Raw genomic sequence first — 18,774 nt, 5'->3', positions numbered from 1 at the left:
AATCTGTTTGAACATTACTTTGACTATTCAACACATTAGCCCATCCTGATGGTATGGCTTTTAAAATTTGTACAGAATCTTTTACTACTTTCCTATAACAATCAAGTTTTTTATTTTCACGCATACTACTCCATTTGTTTATGCCCCAAATTTTGATTGCTATTTCAAGACAGTCATATTGGAACAGATGGCCAAATGTTAAAATGTTTCCTCTTATCCAATTATTTATAAATTCTGGTTGATTCAACCATGTTAAGGCTGGATTCCACCATATGTATTGATCATATATTTGTTGTTTAGTGGTAATTTGTTTCGTTTTTACATCAAGTTCCTTGAATATGTTGACCGAATTTATATAAAACTTAGGAATGTTATTATTCCTTAAAATTTTCAAAGAGAGATGTAGTATTTCTAAATTTGTCACTGTTATTTTAGGATGGTATCTATTTATAAATTGTTTCGCTCTCTTTGCCCAAGGAGCCTCATCACTTTTTAATAATTTCCAAATCCATCTAACTTGTAGACTTTTAATCTGACTACACAGATCCATGGCCTTCAGACCTCCTTCAACTTTCCTTGCACAGCAGACTCTCCTCTCTACCGTGGGTTGTTTGTTGTTCCATACAAAATCCCATACTAGGGTCTCAATTGTTTTAATGATATCATTTGGAATTGTTATTACAGCCGCAAGATACCACAATTTAGATAATAATAGACTTTTAGTAATCAGTATTTTCCCTTGCATGCTCATAGTTCGAGCTCTCCATATATTCACTACTCTTTTGATTTTTTCTATAATTGGATTCCAGTTTTGTTGCGTCGTGTCATTGTTGCCGATCCAGACACCAAGGACACATAAACTATCCCTTTTTAATGCTATACCTTGAAACTATCACAGTATCAACAAGTCCCGTCCAACTTGTCATCATAGATTTCGTGCGTAAAGCGCTGCTGCAATGCAGTAATGCGACCCGCAATATCCATAATGCTGACTGGCTGAAGTGCGCTGTTGATAAAGAGGCCTAATTGTTGATAACGGGACATTCCTAATGCGACCTTACTGTGCGCAATGCGATGCTCCTCGAACGACCAAAGGCTATACCGGTATGCTACAGTACCGGTAGTCTATTATTTGATATGAGAAATATGGCTAACGCTTATACCGGTATACGGGGCATTTATAACATAAAGGGTTAGTGTGTATATACTAAGGTAAGGTTCTACGCAGATTCATTCTTGTGGAAGCTATTTCATACAAAATTACATTTTCGCAAACTTACATACAGTCGAAGTAGCCTACACCAAGAGGCGGAGGGAAATACTTTCACATGTATAAGTATAAGTTTATTTCGGGTCTCAATAATCAGCAAAACAATAAAATGATTGGTAAAAAAAATAAATAAAAACTGATTATGAAATCAGGAGAGCAAACAAAACCTTAGATAAGGTTTAAAACGTACAGAATGTATACAAGATGGCAGGTTTTGCCAAGAAGAAGTGGTACGTGTTCACTCACCTAAAATAATGAAAATATTTCACACACGCACCCACACACACAACCAGAAGTTATAAATTAAGAAGTTATAAATTACATACGGGTAGTTCAAAAATAAAATAAAAATTACTTGCCATACCATATTAATAAATTTATAACGTTTGCCACTGCCGAATTGATAGATTTTATAAATGGGAGTGAACAGTAGAGATAAACTTTTATGAAAAATATATTGCCAAGCCAACGACTAACATACCAAGCTGTGCCAAGCTGATTATAGTTGGAGCAATGACATTAAACAACATGATGCGCCACTCCGCCATTTTTGGCCGAAGATCGTGTCCGATAGCACGCTCCAATGCACATACTTGACGAGACGAAAACGAGCGGATGTGTGCTGCTTTCAAGGAATAGCACGAATGGTGTTCGTGCCTGCTTTGACAGTTGTTGTCGATTTTAATGATATTTTGTAAAGTTGAGGTAGAAAGAAATTGAAAAAAGGTAAGGTAAATACTATTGTTGTATATCACACCCGGGCATCGCACTGTTTAGTACATGTGGGAAAGCCAGCTTTTGTCAAATACTACGAAGTTATTAATTCAGTACGGTACGTAGTTGTCCATTTGCCGAAATTGCATATTTACTTACCCCTTATGGTTTCAAATAGTTCATGCACCTCCAGTTAGATTTTTTATTCAGTGAGGATATATACTCATTTCTGTAACATACTATTGCTCAATAACTTTTATTTGCGTATTGAATCAAAGGGTTAACAAGTTCACCTAACATTTTACTCATACCGGTCTATATTGTATAGTCTGATCTCTCAAGTATAAGAATGCTTGTAATTTTCTGACTAAACCCTTTTATTAGTTGGTTTATATACCAAATTCAGTAAAACATATTTTACATAGACATGGGATATTGGATTTATTAGCTTTCCCATTCTAAATCATATAGACTGCTTTATTCATTCTTAACGAAAATTAATAAATCTCCTCTCTTTCTTCAGATGTGAATGTTGTGGAAAAACCTGTCTAGCATTGTGAGACTCCTGCAGCACAAGCGGCAATAGCAAAAATAGTAAGTATATCAATCAAGAAATTAAGCCGACATAAAGCAAAACTTTCAACTATTCGTCTATTCTCAATTTCCTATTATTTATTCACAGGACAACTGTAGCAGAAGCAGATATCAGAAGTCTGGCGACATATCAGTGACAGTGTGATTCCAAGAGAGAGAGAGAGAGAATTTTTTTATTGTTTCGTCAAACCAGAAAACTCATACAATATATATATGATAGCAAAATGAGAAAAATTAGGTTTCGGTAGATGACAGGGTGGTAACGATACGACCATTAACAGTCATCTGAGTCGGTTACCACCCAAAGCAAGCACATGAATAAATAAATTAATAACACAGGTTCTGTAATATTACACTCTCAGGATATACATATGGAAAAAAACTATATACACTATGTAAAAAAAAAAATGATATATAATTAGAGATGAGAAAAATTTCTAATCGGGATTAGGAAGTTATTAAATAAATTTTAAATAGAGAGGAGCAAAAAATAAGAATTCCATTCCAAATTTATTATTATTTGTTATATTAATTTACACTTTCAATCTGTTCTGAATCTTCTTTTGTGCTTACACATGATAAAATATGAGGGATATGATCACAGGGAAATTGAAGGTTCTATGAGTGACAATAATGTGTTGTGTGAAGAAAACCATAGATTGAGATATGAAATGTAGGCATAAGAACCAAGAAATATAATTAGAATACTCCATAAATGTTTGCAATAGAAGAACAACCTATGGAGGCATGCAAATGCATTTGACCCTCCGGTAGAGTTGTGTATGGCCCCTACATCCTGCAAGGCTTGAGGAAAATAACTAAAAATTCCAATGCGTAAGATTGCATAAGCGGTCTTATTTGTGAAAAAGCACAAAACATGCCAGGCATTCTTAAAACAGCTTTGAAAAATGAGGATTTCGGGTCACTCACTACACCTGTGTTATATTTGGTCCATCAACTTTTGGTAGTACTGTAGAAGAAATTCAGGAAAGGGTATAATCATGATTCATGATAAAATACTGGTATATATTTTGGACAACTTCAATCTAGACCAAACTCGCGGCCCCAGAGAATTTCCAGTGCGGCCTCGAACGCTTAATAATAATTGTAAAAGTATTTTGGAATTTTTTTTTTATCTAAATGTAACAGATTTTTCAAACTTTTTAAAGTGAAATTGAATATTCACACAGAAAACAATTTACTGAAAGTAGTTTTAAAAAATTAATTTTTTTTGTTCACATTTTAACTCGTTTAAGAATACACATCAAGCTAGCAAAATAATACTTGAATAAAACACTTGAGTGATTAAATTAAACGCAAAGTACATGAAGAAGGTGGCATTTTCGAAGAAAATGGGAGTTGCAATATTTCTGCATTTCACAAAATTCTCTGAAGCACATTGTTTAATTTGTCATATTTCCATCAGTACAATGAAATAACACAATAGGCTCAGCAGTCAATATGACAAATTCGAAGACCAACTTCGAACAGAAAATTTCCATATGTTTGTATATTAATATAATTATACAACTCTTTTGTTACTAAATATCAATAATAATTCAAGCAATCCTATGCCATGCAATGTGGCGCGAAATTTCTTGTCGAAAAAATCTGTCATTTGTTTTTTTACTGATCTATACATGAAATGATAAATATAACTTTTTTGCATTACTGGAATTAATTAAACATTCGCAAAGATCCACATTAACCCATGATCATGTGACCTCGTTAGTTAGAGTTGGTACTATAAAATTATTTCATCCTGGCCAAACGTCAGGACAAATGTAATTAAAAAACATAGAGTTTATATTGTAGTATTTTTGTTAATTTTAGGTTCATATATTTAGATTGAGTCATTTTTTAGTGTATGTATTATTCTTTCCTTATCCAAAGCTTGTTCAAAAATGATTTTGATGGTTGTACATAGAATTTTATGATTTTTTGTAATAAATACAGTAACTTGCAATAATAGTGGAATGCAAATAATAACATGAAATTGCATTTGAAATTAAAAAAAATAATAAAACTTAATCCAACTGTTTAGTTGCATCCTAATATATGTCACAAACTAAAACTTAAATCTTGAAAATATCTTTCAAGTATACATTATTAAAAACTGTTTGCGGCCCTTTTTACAATTTCCAACATGCAATGCGGCTCTCGAAAACCCATGAGTTTGACACCACTGATCTATTCTAGACAATTCAAGCATTGCTTTGGGAAATAATATCACTTCAATTAAATTGAAAAAAATCTTGCCGTTTTAAAAACAAAATCGTTGCTATCATAAAGGTAAACCAATTCAGCCACTGGCAATATATTGGCCTTCACAAAGCAATGGAGGCAAAATTGAGAGTTCCTGAGCTAGAGAGAACTTTTGTTCTTTTCTTTGTCTTGAACTTTTCATACTCCACAGCCCCTATTAATTTTAATTTTAATTACCATGTGATGGTCATACATATCTTTAACTTGTATTTTCTGTAATGATGTATTATCTCAATGTGTCAAACTTTTAATTAGTGTGCATATTTTGCTTCCACATGACATGAATGTATTGTCTTGTTTATTACCTCAGCTTGGAGTATTGACAAGAAAAAGGTGCCAGTAAATTCTTTGGTATAATCAGAATTCACAATTAATAGGAATTATAAACAGCCACCAATCAATGAGAATTACATGCGAAATCCCTCACAATAAATTTGTCCAAAAAATTCACCTACTAAGGCAAGTTCGATAGGTGCAAACTTTGTGTTATGGAATTGTATCACAGCACCGTTAAGAGTAGTAAAAACAGTTTTGCTGTTTTGTATGACACCCTCTTTAAATGAAATTTCAATGTTTAAGCGCAAACATTAAAATGACTACCTTTGAACTTTGTCATTATCTGCAAAATGTCCCACACAAATCTTTACGCTATCGCGTTTGTAATCTTCTCTGATAAAAAAAAAAGTCTATGATGTCCATTTTACTCTTTACAGCTTGTATGTCATTCCAGCTTTCCAAGTGAGCAAAACTTCTTAGATATAGAGATTATTTTCTTACGTTACAGGCGCAAAAAGGCAGGTACTAAACGTAAAGAGGACGCCGATTAGCAAAAGCAAGCGGAAAACGGTCGCGAAAGGCGACGAGAAATATGTGCATTGGAGCGTATCATGAAATACAATCTTTCGCATGTAGTCTTATGGAGTGACGTCAGAGTTGCCTATCATGTTGTTTAATGTCATTGGTTGGAGTCAATTGCCAAAAATGCCCAACCAAAGTTGCCAGAATTGGGTGCATGAAGAGGTGGGCTAGTAGACCACTTCATTCCCCAAACTAGAGCCTATTATTGCCAGATTATAGTCCAGATTGTAATAAGTATTTAAAGGTACAAGTGACATAAGTTATTATAATTAATTAAGGTAGGACAACGGGGAATAGGAATATGTTGATTACCAAGGGTATAAGTAAGGTTTTTTTCAATCTTAGATATTGACTTCTGCAAGGACAAAGGAATTAGGATTGTTATTTCACAGGATCATTTCTTCATTTACTTAATGTAACGCAATTGTTGTCAATTCAAATTTATCATAGATGAGACATCAGACTGCCAATTTTGATGATGTAGATTGTAGACACTCTTTATATTCAATAAGCTAGCCATTAAATTGGTCATCACAAACGACCTGAAAAACAGAAAATAAATCTTCGAGTAGAATATTCAAGGGTTACATATTAGGAAATAACACTCACTACCCTACACTTTTGTTGAGAAGAAAATAATATTTTGATTAAATATTGATCATTAGTTATTTATCTTTAAAACGCAAGTTGAAAGACCTGATTTGAATTCTGGTTGGGACACAGGGTAAATAATCTTCGCAAACCATGTAAGATCTCTCAAACCACACTAACCATTTGTATGTTGGCCTTCACGTTAACTTCACAGTAGAACCTTAACCTAGAATAAAATTTTGTATACACACAAGACAAATCATTGAGTACCACAGCAAATCAAAATGAAGGGGAGAATCCAATATATCTCGACTGGTCGCCTAATTACAGTAATAGGTACAGGAGTTAAATTATACCTTCTACAACCCTCACAAAGAAACACACCACTCAAATAGAAATAAAAGATCATGCATGTGGAATATCAGAAACCCAACAAAAAACATGCACATGCAGATATCAGAATATGAGCAGCCATATGAGGAAGAATCTTATGCTTTGCATGCTATAGGACAAAATAAAGAGCCAGCTAGAATGCAAAACAAAACAGATGTGGAGAGCTTAGCTGCTTGTTCAAAAGCGTGGCAGTCAAAAACAATTTTTTCATATAATATTATTACAAAGTTATTTTCTTAACGGAAGCATCCAATTTATCTCTGATTCACTAGTTAACAGAGGGAGAGAGAACTGCTGTTTTGTTGTGTGAAAGGTATTATAATTATGTTAATTGCGATAATTTGACGCACAACGTTAACTGACCTGTCGATAAATTATCGAAATTCCAAATGGACGCGTAGAAAGACACGGGGCAATAATGTTTTTTTCAAACTCAAAAATAAAACTGAAACGAGCCTTTACGAGACTCGCATAGGATTTGCGGCTCATTTACCTTAAAACTAAATTCAACATCATTCCGTGGATACTTTGCCCGTTCGAGTAGAAAGTCTTGTTGTCAAAATTTATAATTTTTTCAAACTTACTCTGTTCAAGTAACAGAGCAGAAATCATTTTGCTATATTGTCATTATGAGTACAACTATTGCAGTGTGGCAACCGCAGGTGTCTCTCTTATGTCGATTATTGAAATTTTCAAATAATTGACTGCTTTTATAAATGATGTTTGGCGACTGCGCGTACAAATTAATTTATAGCTAATTTAATGCCCGGTATCTACTCGCAAAGATATGATAGAAGATTCAGATATTACTTAGCCTCAGAATCGAACCAAAGTTAGTCCGATCCGCACTGTCCCGGTTTTTTGTACCAGATATATGGTAAACCTACCTATTGAACGTTTTGTTATTGTGTTGTTGTTGTTCATCTTGTCAGTATTTTTCTTTCTTTTATTCTTTTTCTTAATGTAGGGAAAATTGCTTCTCAATAACTATAGTTGCCTTGAATTTTTTAGTGGTTAAAAATTGTATTTTCGCATTTATTTTCTCACTTTCATAAATGTCTGTGGGCTCCAAGAGATTCGTTTATTGTGTGCGATGACGTCATCAAAAATTGCGTTTGTTGCTTTCTGGTGGTCAGGCACATTCGCGAAGACAGCGGTACTGATAGTCTACTGCGGTGGTTCCCAACCTTTTTCTTGCAAGCGACCCAAATTTGAAAAAAAGAAATTTGGTGAAACCTCGCGACGTGAGTATAGTTTCAAATACTAAACGCATTGTAATGCTTTTATGGTCGAAAACTTAAATTACTAATACAAAATATTCATTTATGAATAACATTTATTTTACCAAAAATGACCTTAAAAATAAAAAACATGCGCTTATTTGTCATCGGCGAGTTTTAAAATTGTGGCCTGGAGATGCTGCCAAATTTTGAGCTGTGATACTTCCAATAATATGCAATTGGCCTACTAATGAGCAATAACTTGCGCCACTTGAAGAGCTCCAATGTGACCCTCGAACATCCATCAGTAATTTTAATAAACCAGTTAAAAGTTATTGATAATTGAATTACATCAAATATCGCATTTTATTATTTTTATTTTTTTGTAAAAACACAGTCTTATTTAGTCCTTATGTATTTATGGGAGGGAGAACGTGGTGAAATGTTACAGAGGCGAGTTGTTGCACAACAGCACAAAAATGGATTTTTTTAAACATCTTGATTTAAGTTAAAATGTTTATATCTTCATCAGCCAGGAGGATGTGCTGGTTTATTCTACAAAAAATTAATATCGTAGTGGTTCTTGGCATGTTTGATCATGGTAGCTATTATTGCATCAAACAGCTGTTTGGCCAAGGCTCAGTTAGTCTTTGAGTTTCAGTCTTAAATATGTTTCTGTGAATTCAAATAATAATGAACTGCAAGAAATTGTTATGTAAATGTAATTTAATATTTAAAACAAATCAATAACACAAAGTACTCCCCAAAGTACAACTCATTCAATAAATGGTATACTGAGTTTAAAATTCAAAATAATTCCAAATTCTTTTTTCAGAATGTCGTACATTTCTTCCATCGAGCACTTCTGAAATCTCTCTAACTTCAGTGTTACGGGGTCGATATATTTCTTTTCGTAATATAAATTTTTCACAAAAAATTTTCTTCTCTCCCTGTTTTGACGGATCACGATTGGTTTCGATATCATGAATTTTTCTTCATCTTGAGCATAGTCGTGCCCGACTTTACAATCTTCAAAGGTACACGGAGCTTTCTCCACACCAAATAGGATGTTCCACGGAATATCTTTGAAGCGAATTTCATCAAGTTTTACGCAATCTTTTTCGGCTTTACTGTTGAAGTAAAGTTGATCATCTACACAACAGAAAAAAGTCCACCTATACATTGTTTATCAATTGTAAGATATTCGTAAACTGCTAAATATTTCGGACCATTTTAAAAAATGATATGCGTTCATACGAATGTTAATTTCATGATACCTTGAACTGTATAATTTCATTTTACAAACAAAATTATCTAAAGATCCCTAGCACCGATCCGAATTTCGATTTAGACTGTGAACTGAACTCACATTCACTTTTCAAATAGGTTTGTCTCTTCTTCTCCACAATATACATATCTCGATTCTCACTCAGGCGATAAATTCCATTTGGTTGAGATTGTTCAATTCCTACTTTTAAATTCAACGGAAGAACAAATGATGATCCACCCCACCCAACATCTGTCAGGTATTTGTCTTCAGTGTCCCAAGAAACCTAAATTACAGTGTTGATATGATTTGTGGTTGAACCACGACTTTGGGAGCTTATCCTGAACCCGATGCCTGATTTGATCAGAGCCCCGGCATTTGTCTTAAAACGAATAAAAGCGTCAGGTTACTGGGGCGCTGTTTTACCCACTTTTCTTTAAAGTATAAACAGGGGAGAAGGAACGCATTTAAAAATATCTATCGAAAATTACCACCAATAATCAGATTTCTAGAAAACGTGATGTTGATCACTTTCAGTTGAAAAAAAAAATAATTACAGCGATGCTCAAATATATGGACACGAATGCCACAACGAAAAAAAAACCTGGTATGTAAGCTTACCATACGCCCCGCTTTAGGCGGTACAGTCCCACTTTTAAGCGTCTTGTCCCGCCGTCCCGACAAGTCAGCCAAAAGTCCCGCTTTGGCATTCAGCCATCCAGCATAAAACACGAGCATGTTCTCGTTACTGTTGTTGCTGTGTAGCGCAACGCTAGCGTACTTACTGAAGGTGAATGCGTTATTTTGTTTCGTTGTTACTCGCTAACATTGTCAGCGAACGTATCACATGTAAAATCAATTCTAATTGGTCCTGTTCGGACGTTCACGTGAATGTAACATTGAACAACGTCTTTTTGAAGGTGTTATCTACAGAAAAGCATGCTTGGGCGAATAAGTAAATCTCAATGCTGGAAAACGGCAGACTATTTCGTCTTTTTGAAGGTGTTATCACAGAAAAGCATGTTTGGGCGAATAAGTAGGCTAAATGTCAATGCTTGAAAACGGCAGACTACTTCATTATTTTTTATTCCTTTTGCTGTACATAAAAAATCTAAATTCGGATCATTTGTATCGTTAGCGTCTATTCCTTTCTATTTTTTGAACTGAACCCGATATTCAGACAGAGAATATGCGTTCGATGACAATATGGTCAATGACGACAGCCGGGATGGCTTTAAATGTAGGCCTATATAGTAAAATCGGAAACTGTAAAGTTACAGGGTCACAGCTAAGGGGTCGTGTCTTTGGAGGCGTCCCGCTTTGAAGTCAAAAAAAATGGTAACCCTACTGGTATGCAATCTAACAAAGTAGACTTCACGACCTTGCGTGACCGCGAACGCGGAACCGCCACAAGGTGCGTAATTTTGCTGACGTCAATGCACGCAAAAAAATGAATCTCATAGAGCCCACAGAATTTTTTGGATTAAATAAAAGCAATATCCTTCTAGCGAAAAATACAATTTTCAACCACTAATAATTCCAAATCAATTGGTCTGATGGTTTATGTGAAAAAGAAAGCATGATAAAGAAGAACAACGACATAATAACAAAACGATCCATATATATGTACATTTCGTGTCCAAAAATAGAGTGTATGACGTGAATATAAAGCGGCCACAGAATAACTCCGCAATCTCCGCGAAGTAGGAAATTTGTCTTTGGCTAACATCCAATTTATTATAGATTAACTGATTAAGCAAGCTACAAAAATTATTATGGGAATTAGAAATAGATGTAATTAAATCATTACGCGTCGGTTGAAAAGATGAAATTGCTAACTACTACTATCAATATCAAGTGTAGTCGTATTGAAATGACATAGAAAAATCTTTAGCCTGTATTACAAAATACCGATTTTTGTTCTTGACAAGATGAACGCATGCAATGTGAGATTTACAAATAAACGAAACGTACTGTTTTCCGTTCTTACCATCAATACCAGGTGATCACTGACAGTTTGAAATAGATTATTTTTTGAATCGTACATATATCCCATAAGCAATTCGACTTTATATCCAAGTAATTTTAAAGCCCACTGCAAAAGCCCATTCAATTCATAACAAAATCCTCCTCGTTTCTTCTCTACAATATTTTGATATATTGTTGGCAAATCCCAGATTTTTCGTTCACCTCCGAACATATCCAAGTTTTCATACGGAATGTTTGACGCAGAACCCATGCATATATCTTTTAACAACTTTAGTGAAGGTTGGCGAGCTGGGTTTCTCAAATTTAACCTTTCGAAATACTTTTCCACATCCATACTTGAACTTGAACGTGAACAACTTTTTGCTGTTATAATGCTTATTGATTACTGAAAGAATAGACACGTCATTAATACATATACATGTCAGCCATGAACGTGGCATAACCGTCTTTTGACCGATTCACGTTTATTTAGACACTTCGGTTCGCCTATTGATGCAACGCCTGCAAAATAGATGCTGCCAAATTTTACGATTACGATTTATTATTGTATGAACATATGCACTATCTCATACCTAGATCAATCATGATGTGACATTTTCTAGGCAACACCAGATTTGTTGAATATTATATGAAAGAATTTAAATGTCGAAATTTATTTAGATTTAATATTCATACATAGATACAGAAAAGAAAAATAACAAAACACCCACTTTAGTTGTTTTCTGATTCTCTGTCTAATTTTTCCAATTTCCATACAAAAAATTAACTAGTTCGATTAATTACTGATAAATGTATATAAAATGGACGCACGAATTGGATGACGACTGTATGATAAAATGAATTAACTTATTCCTTATGGTCATACATTGGATTAACAAAATTCTGGTAATTGTATGGTTTTATATTTTAATTCTTACTATTTACACTCGTAAGAAATGTGTTTAAAACTATGAAATCAAAATACAAAAAATTTGGGCACTTGTTTGTTTGTTGTGCTCCACACTTCTCGTTATTTTCTTGTATATGATATATATGGTAGAAATTGCAGCCCATGTTCAAAATCCACACCCAAGTATTTACATCCGAATTATATTCCGTGTATATTTTTAATTACTTCAATGTGTCGTTTGCTGTATGGGGTAAGTGGAAACGTGAATCACCACGTCATTAGATTTTGCTTACTTTCCTGATTTTCCGCATATTTGTTTGTTTTGTCCTGTATTGCTTCTTTGTTATTGTGGTAAGGAAAATTTGAAATAAACTTATTTACTTACTAGTCTACTTACATTGGCGACCATTCCGGGGAAAAATATAATTGTTAAAACCGGCTTTCGCGAAAGGGCAAACAGGAAGGACCTTTTAATATATTTCTGTGAATTTTACGGCAATTTTGAGAAATCGTAAATGCATGACTAACATGGCATTATTATGTGCAAAATTTTTACAAATGCAACCTTGGTAAAAATAGTCTCAATTTTACACTAGCAAATAATATTATTCATGTAGAAATGATATTGCTGATCATAGTGGAAAATTAAGAGCTGATGCTAAAAGTCGAAAGGTATTTCAAACTTATTTTCAAGTGGGATTAAATTCGTGTATTAGCTTATATATCGTACATTGTATTGTTAAAATAATGAGTTAGATAACATAATATTTTGTCCACGTTGTAAGTGTTGCATTCTACGCAATATAGCAATTTTACTATGAAAAAGGGAACTTCTACGGGAAATTTTCCTTATTTGGTCATTTCAAACCCATTCCACGCAGGAAAAAATTTAGGTAGCAAAATGAGAATGTCAAACATGCGGCTCCAATGCGACCCTCGAACATTCAAAAGTAATTGTTATAAACCAGATAAAAAGTGATTAATTAATTGAATTACATCAAATATTGCGTTATTTTTCAGGAGAAATTCAAATTGCTCTCTTCTCCGGCCGGTGCTAACTGCTAAATATTTACGGCCATTTTAAATGATACGCCAACATTAAAAACTCACGATTAAAAATGATATACGAGTATATTCGTTCATACGAATGTTAACTTCGTGATACTTTTAAATGTAGAGTTAGATTTCACAAACAAAATTGTCCGAAGATCCCTCGCACTAATCTGAAATTCGATTTAGACTGTGAACTGAGCTAACATTCACTTTTCAAACATGTTTGTTTCTTCTTCTCCACAATATACATCTCACTCAGGCGATAAATTCCGTTTGGATGAGATTGTTCAATTCCTACTTTTAAAACTAACGGAAGAACAAATGATGATCCACTCCATCCTACATCTGTCAGATATTTTTCTTCAGTGTTCCAAGAAACCTTAATTACAGTGTTAATATGACTCGCGTCTTTGGGAGCTTATCCAGGAGCCGATGCCTGATTTGATCGAAGCCCTGGCATTCGGCTAAAAACGGGCAGATGCTTGTCAGGTTACTGGGGCGCTGTTTTACCCACTCGTCTTTAAAGTATATACAGGGGAAAGGAACGCGTTTAAAAAATACAATCTAACATTCACGATCTTGACTGACTGCGAACGCGGAACCGCCACAAGGTTCGTAATTTTGCTGACATTATCGTACGCAAAAAAAAATGTAAAAAGAGGCCACAGAAATTTCGAAATACATGAAAGCAATTATCCTTCTAGCGAAGAATACAATCTTTAACTAAAAATTACATGAAAGCAATAGGTCTGGTAGTTTATGTGAATATCGATTTTTTTTCCAAGAACAAGAAAAATGAATGATTAAGAAGAGCAACAACATAATGACAAAACGATCCATATGTACATTTTGTGTCCAAAAATAGAGTATTATGAGGTGACTATTGGGCGGCCACCGAACAACTCCCCAAAGTAGGAAATTTTTTTTGGGCTAACGTCCAAATTACGATAGATTAACTGATTGAGCAAGCTACAAAAACTATTGTGGGAATTAAAAACAGATGTAATTAAATTATTACGTGTCTGTCAAAAAAAAGAAATTGCCAACCACTAGTAGTATCAAGTGTAGTCGTATTGGAATGTCCTAGATATTTTATGAAGAAGAACATAAACGCCAAAGTTTATTGCTGAGCCAGTATCACAAAATTTAGAATTTTTCTTCTTCACAAGATGAAAATATACATTTTTAAATAGCATTTATTTTACCAGATATGACCTTAAAAATGAGAAACGTGCGCTTATTCGCCTTCAGTGAGTTTTGTAATTGTGGCCTGGCCTAACTTAAGCAAAATAGATGCTGCCAAATTTTACGCTGTGATACTTCTAATGAGATGCAATTAGCCCACAAATGAGAAACAACTTGCGACACTTGAAGAGCTCCAATGCGACCTTTGAACCTCCATCAGTAATTGGTATAAGCCCGTTAAAAAGTGACTTATAATTGAATTACATTAAATATTGCATTATTTTTTTTATTTTTTAGTAAAAACACCGTCTTATTTAGACGTTATATATTTATGGGAGAACGTGGTGGAATGTTACAGGAGCTAGTTGTTGCACAGCAGCACAAAAATATATTTTTTTAAACATCTTGATTCATGTTAAAATGTTATATATTTGTCAACCTGGATGATGTGCTGGTTTTATCTACAAAAAATTAACTGCGTGGTGGTTCATGGCATGTTTGATCATGGTAGCTATTATTGCATCAAACAGCTTTTTGGCCAAGGCTCAGTAAGTCTTTGAGTTTCAGTCTTAAATATGTTTCTGTGAATTCAAATAATAATGAAATGCAAGAAATTGTTATGTAAATGTAATTTAATATTTAAGACAAATCAATAACACAAAGTACTTACCAAAGTACAACCTATTCAATAAATGGTATACTGAGTTTAAAATTCAAAATAATTCCAAATTCTTTTTTCAGAATGTCGTACATTTCTTCCATGGAGCACTTCTGAAATCTCTCTAATTTCAGTGTTACGGGGTCGATATATTTCTTTTCGTAATATAAATTTTTCACAAAAAATTTTCTTCTCTCCACGTTTTGACAGCTCACGATTGGATTTGATATCAAGAATTCATCTTCATCTTGAGCATAGTCGTGCCCAATTTTACAGTCTTCAAAGGTACACGGAGCTTTTCCCACACCCAATTGGATGTTCCAGGGAATATATTTGAGGCGAATTTCATCAAGTTTTACGCAATCTTTTTTGGCTTTGCTGTTGACGTAAAGTTGTTCATCTACACAACAGAAAAAAGTCCACCTATACATTGTTACTTATCGATCTTAAGATCGGTAAGTATATTGATAGGTATTTGTCTGTATGTATGTCTGTGTGTCTGTTAGATGAACGCGATATCTCGCGAATGCGAGGTTGAATCTGCTCCAAATTTTGCATGTGCATTCATCTTATCTCGGACCAGAAACCTATTGATTTTGGGCGAATTATGTCGTATAATTAGCGAGTTATCAATCAATTATTGATATAGTGATCTAGATTTTTGTAAAGCGAGAGAATTTTGAGACCCGCCGAGTGTGTGTGTGCGATGCGCAGTGCGCAAGTTACAAGAGCGGATGAATCGAAACTGCAGTTTCTGTTTTGGGGGATTCCCTAACTATCGATCGATAAGTCTTCGGTTTCCAACCGATATTCTCGTTTATCAATTGTAAGATATCCGTAAACTGCTTAATATTCACGACCATTTTGAAAATGATACGCAAACATGAAAAACGCACGATTAAAAATGATATATACGAATGTTAACATCGTGATACTTTCAAATGTAGAGTTTCATTTTACGAACAAAATTGTCCAATGATCCCTCGCAATAATCCGGAATTCGATTTAGACTGTGAACTGAACTCACCTTCACTTTCCAAACATGTTTGTTTCTTCTTCTCCACAATATACATATCTTGATTCTCACTAAGGCGATAAATTCCGTTCGGTTGAGATTGTTCAATTCCTACTTTTAAATTCAACGGGAGAACAAATGATTTTCCACCCCACCCAACATCTGTCAGATATTGTTCTTCAGTGTCCCAAGAAACCTAAAATACAATATTAATATAATTTGCGGTGGAACCACGTCTGTGAGAGCTTATCCAGGGCCCGATGCCTGATTTGATCGGAGCCCTGGCATTCGGCTCAGGTCACTGGGGCGCTGTTTTACCACCCACTTATCTTTAAAGTATATACAGAGGAAAAGAAAAGCATTTAACAATACAGGTTCTAAAAATATCCTTTAAAAATTACCAACAATATTCAGATTTCTAGAAAACGTTATGTTGGTCACTTGTAATGAAAAAAAAGACAGCGATGCTCAAATATAGGAACACGAAACCCAAAAAGCCCGGGTATGCAATCTAACAAAGTAGACTTCACGACCTTGTCTGACTGCGAGCAAGGGACCGGAACAAGATGCGTAATTTTGCTCACGTCACCGCACGCAAAAATAAAGAAAGAGCCCACAGAAATTTTGAAATACATAAAAGCAATGCCCCTCTATCGAAGAATACAATCTTTAACTAAAAATTCCAAATTGGTCTGGTAGTTTACGTGAAAATCGTTTTTTTTCCAAGAACAAGAAAAAAGAATGATTACGAAGAACCCCAACATAATAACAAAACGATTCGTATGTACATTTCGTGTCCAAAAATAGAGTATATGAGGTGACTATTGAGCGGCCACAGAACAACTCCCCAAAGTAGGAAATTTGTGTTTGGCTAACGTCCAATTTACGATAGATTAACTGATTAAGCAAGCTACATAAACTATTGTGGGAATTAAAAACAGATGTAATTAAATTATCGCGCGTAGGTTTAAAAGATGAAATCGCCAACTACTAGTATCAAGTATAGTCGTATTGAAATATCATAGATTTTTTGTGAGGGAGAATATAAACGACAGTTTATTGCTGAGCCAGTATAATAAAATTTCGAATTTCGTTCTTCCCAAGATGAACGTAATGTGAGGTTTTCCAAATAAACAAAACGTCTTGTTTCTCGTTCTTACCATTAATACCAGATGATCACTGACAGTTTTTAATAGATTATTTTTTGAATCGTACATATATCCCATAAGCAATTCGACTTTATATCCAAGTAATTTCAGAGCCCACTGTAAAAGCCCATTCAATTCATAACAAAATCCTCCTCGTTTCTTCTCTACAATATTTTGATATATTGTTGGCAAATCCCAGATTTTTCGTTCACCTCCGAACATATCCAAGTTTTCATACGGAATGTTTGACACAGAACCCATGCATATATCTTTCAATAGCTCTAAAGAAGGTTGGCGAGCTGAGTTTCTCAAGTTTAACCTTTCGAAATACTTTTCCACATTCATACTCGTGAACAACGAAATATCTATTTCCTGATGATTCTTATTTATAAATGAAAGAATAGTAACAATAACGCACCTCATTAATGCGCATACATGCCAACGATTATCGTGTCACACTTCATTTCGATGCCTACTCATGATAATTGTGTTTGTATTATGATATCCCAGCACAATTGCAGAGGGTGAACTAGCTGACTTCTTTCAGTGTTGTTGGACTTTTATCTGGTCCGTTGAAGACAAAGAAATTAGCCTGTCTTGCAAACTGTATTACCGCTATCTGCGTTTTGGTACGTGGAGCGTTCACTGTCTTTCTATTCATAGGATTCTGGTACCATAACTGTTGTGCAAATTTTTGAGTGCAGAGGTCGAAATCAGCAGTCGATAGGGTTGGTAACGTGCCGTACGGTGACCGTACATTTGAACCCATGCGTATATCCACGGGTTCAATCTATATGCGGGTGCTAAAACCCATGGGTTAGGGTTAGTATGGGTTTAACTATCCCCGAAACAAAAAAAAATTCCCTTGGTACAATAGCATACAGGTGCAATTGTCATGGGTTCAAATGTACGTGGGTTCAAATGTAATGGAACCGTGCCGTACATATACCAGTAAGAATATGCATACACCGCCAACTCATGTATACATACAGCCAAACCAAATATACATATACTGCCAAGTCATATGCATTCATAATCAACTCAATCTACAAATACAGCCATCAAGATGATGTACAAATACTGCCAGATCATTTCATAAGAATGCAATATATGTATATGCGATTGCATCCACGAATTATATGCACATTACCGGTCATTCATATAATAAGCCGTTAAAAGCGTAATAAACTCCAAAGAAGCTAGTGATCGATATGGTATTAGCATACAGGGACAAGGCTTCACTCACATGTTGATTGCGCCCAGAAAGACATAAAACTACCAGTGTTCGGCAGTGGCGTATCTACGTAAAATGGCGCCCATGGAAAAGTCTGAAAATGCGCCTACTTGATACTTGTTTGAACACTTATATTGACTATTATTGAATTGAGATATTTGTACGTTATCATTTGAGTAAAAATACAAGTTTCAGTTACTCCCACGAAATTATTTTATTGAAACCTTTTCTAATTAATACGTTTCGCCGTTTTTGTGCCCATGTTCAAACGGCGCCCATGACATAAGCCATGGCGGCCACACCCGAGATACGCCACTGGTGTTCGTACTTCGTAGTACATGATAACTATACAATTAGTACCAATCTATAATATCCTAATATAATATTCACAACAGCTGGTCGTTGATAACACGAGTAATGTGATGGCTGAA

General features: G+C 34.6%; 2 protein-coding genes across 3 annotated transcripts; both read right to left on the bottom strand.

The window, feature by feature from the left end:
- Positions 1-7,837: 7,837 nt before the first annotated feature.
- Positions 7,838-11,507, bottom strand: LOC120348235 (arylamine N-acetyltransferase 2-like). 2 transcript variants are annotated; one of them, XM_078115108.1, is made up of 3 exons: positions 11,163-11,507; positions 9,275-9,458; positions 7,838-9,057 (listed from the first exon to the last, which is right to left on the bottom strand). In XM_078115108.1, the coding sequence occupies exons 1-3, from the start codon at positions 11,493-11,495 to the stop codon at positions 8,681-8,683; spliced, it is 894 nt and encodes a 297-aa protein (XP_077971234.1). In that variant the 5' UTR covers positions 11,496-11,507; the 3' UTR covers positions 7,838-8,680. The 2 variants fall into 2 exon arrangements, with proteins under 2 accessions (XP_077971234.1, XP_077971237.1); XM_078115111.1 differs by lacking the exon at positions 11,163-11,507 and adding an exon at positions 9,794-10,550.
- Positions 11,508-14,588: 3,081 nt separating this feature from the next.
- LOC144427426 (arylamine N-acetyltransferase, pineal gland isozyme NAT-10-like) lies at positions 14,589-17,739 on the bottom strand. Its single transcript, XM_078116617.1, has 3 exons — positions 17,122-17,739; positions 15,974-16,157; positions 14,589-15,346 (listed from the first exon to the last, which is right to left on the bottom strand). Exons 1-3 carry the CDS (start codon positions 17,530-17,532, stop codon positions 14,970-14,972), a joined length of 972 nt encoding a protein of 323 aa, XP_077972743.1. The 5' UTR covers positions 17,533-17,739; the 3' UTR covers positions 14,589-14,969.
- Positions 17,740-18,774: the final 1,035 nt, after the last annotated feature.

Source organism: Styela clava, chromosome 1, assembly GCF_964204865.1.
Source record: "Styela clava chromosome 1, kaStyClav1.hap1.2, whole genome shotgun sequence".
NCBI classification, from domain to species: domain Eukaryota; kingdom Metazoa; phylum Chordata; class Ascidiacea; order Stolidobranchia; family Styelidae; genus Styela; species Styela clava.
This window is presented reverse-complemented; position numbering and strand designations above follow the sequence as displayed.

What these genes read in the sequence shown, in the direction of transcription:
- LOC120348235 (XM_078115108.1), bottom strand. Translation starts at nt 11,495, where the DNA reads ATGGATGTGGAAAAGTATTTCGAAAGGTTAAATTTGAGAAACCCAGCT. An exon ending in GTGATCACCTGGTATTGATG is followed by an intron (nt 9,459 to 11,162) that starts GTAAGAACGGAA and finishes ACTGTAATTTAG; the next exon opens with GTTTCTTGGGACACTGAAGA. An exon ending in AACCTATTTGAAAAGTGAAT is followed by an intron (nt 9,058 to 9,274) that starts GTGAGTTCAGTT and finishes TCTGTTGTGTAG; the next exon opens with ATGATCAACTTTACTTCAAC.
- LOC144427426 (XM_078116617.1), bottom strand. Translation starts at nt 17,532, where the DNA reads ATGAGGTGCGTTATTGTTACTATTCTTTCATTTATAAATAAGAATCAT. An exon ending in GTGATCATCTGGTATTAATG is followed by an intron (nt 16,158 to 17,121) that starts GTAAGAACGAGA and finishes ATTGTATTTTAG; the next exon opens with GTTTCTTGGGACACTGAAGA. An exon ending in AACATGTTTGGAAAGTGAAG is followed by an intron (nt 15,347 to 15,973) that starts GTGAGTTCAGTT and finishes TCTGTTGTGTAG; the next exon opens with ATGAACAACTTTACGTCAAC.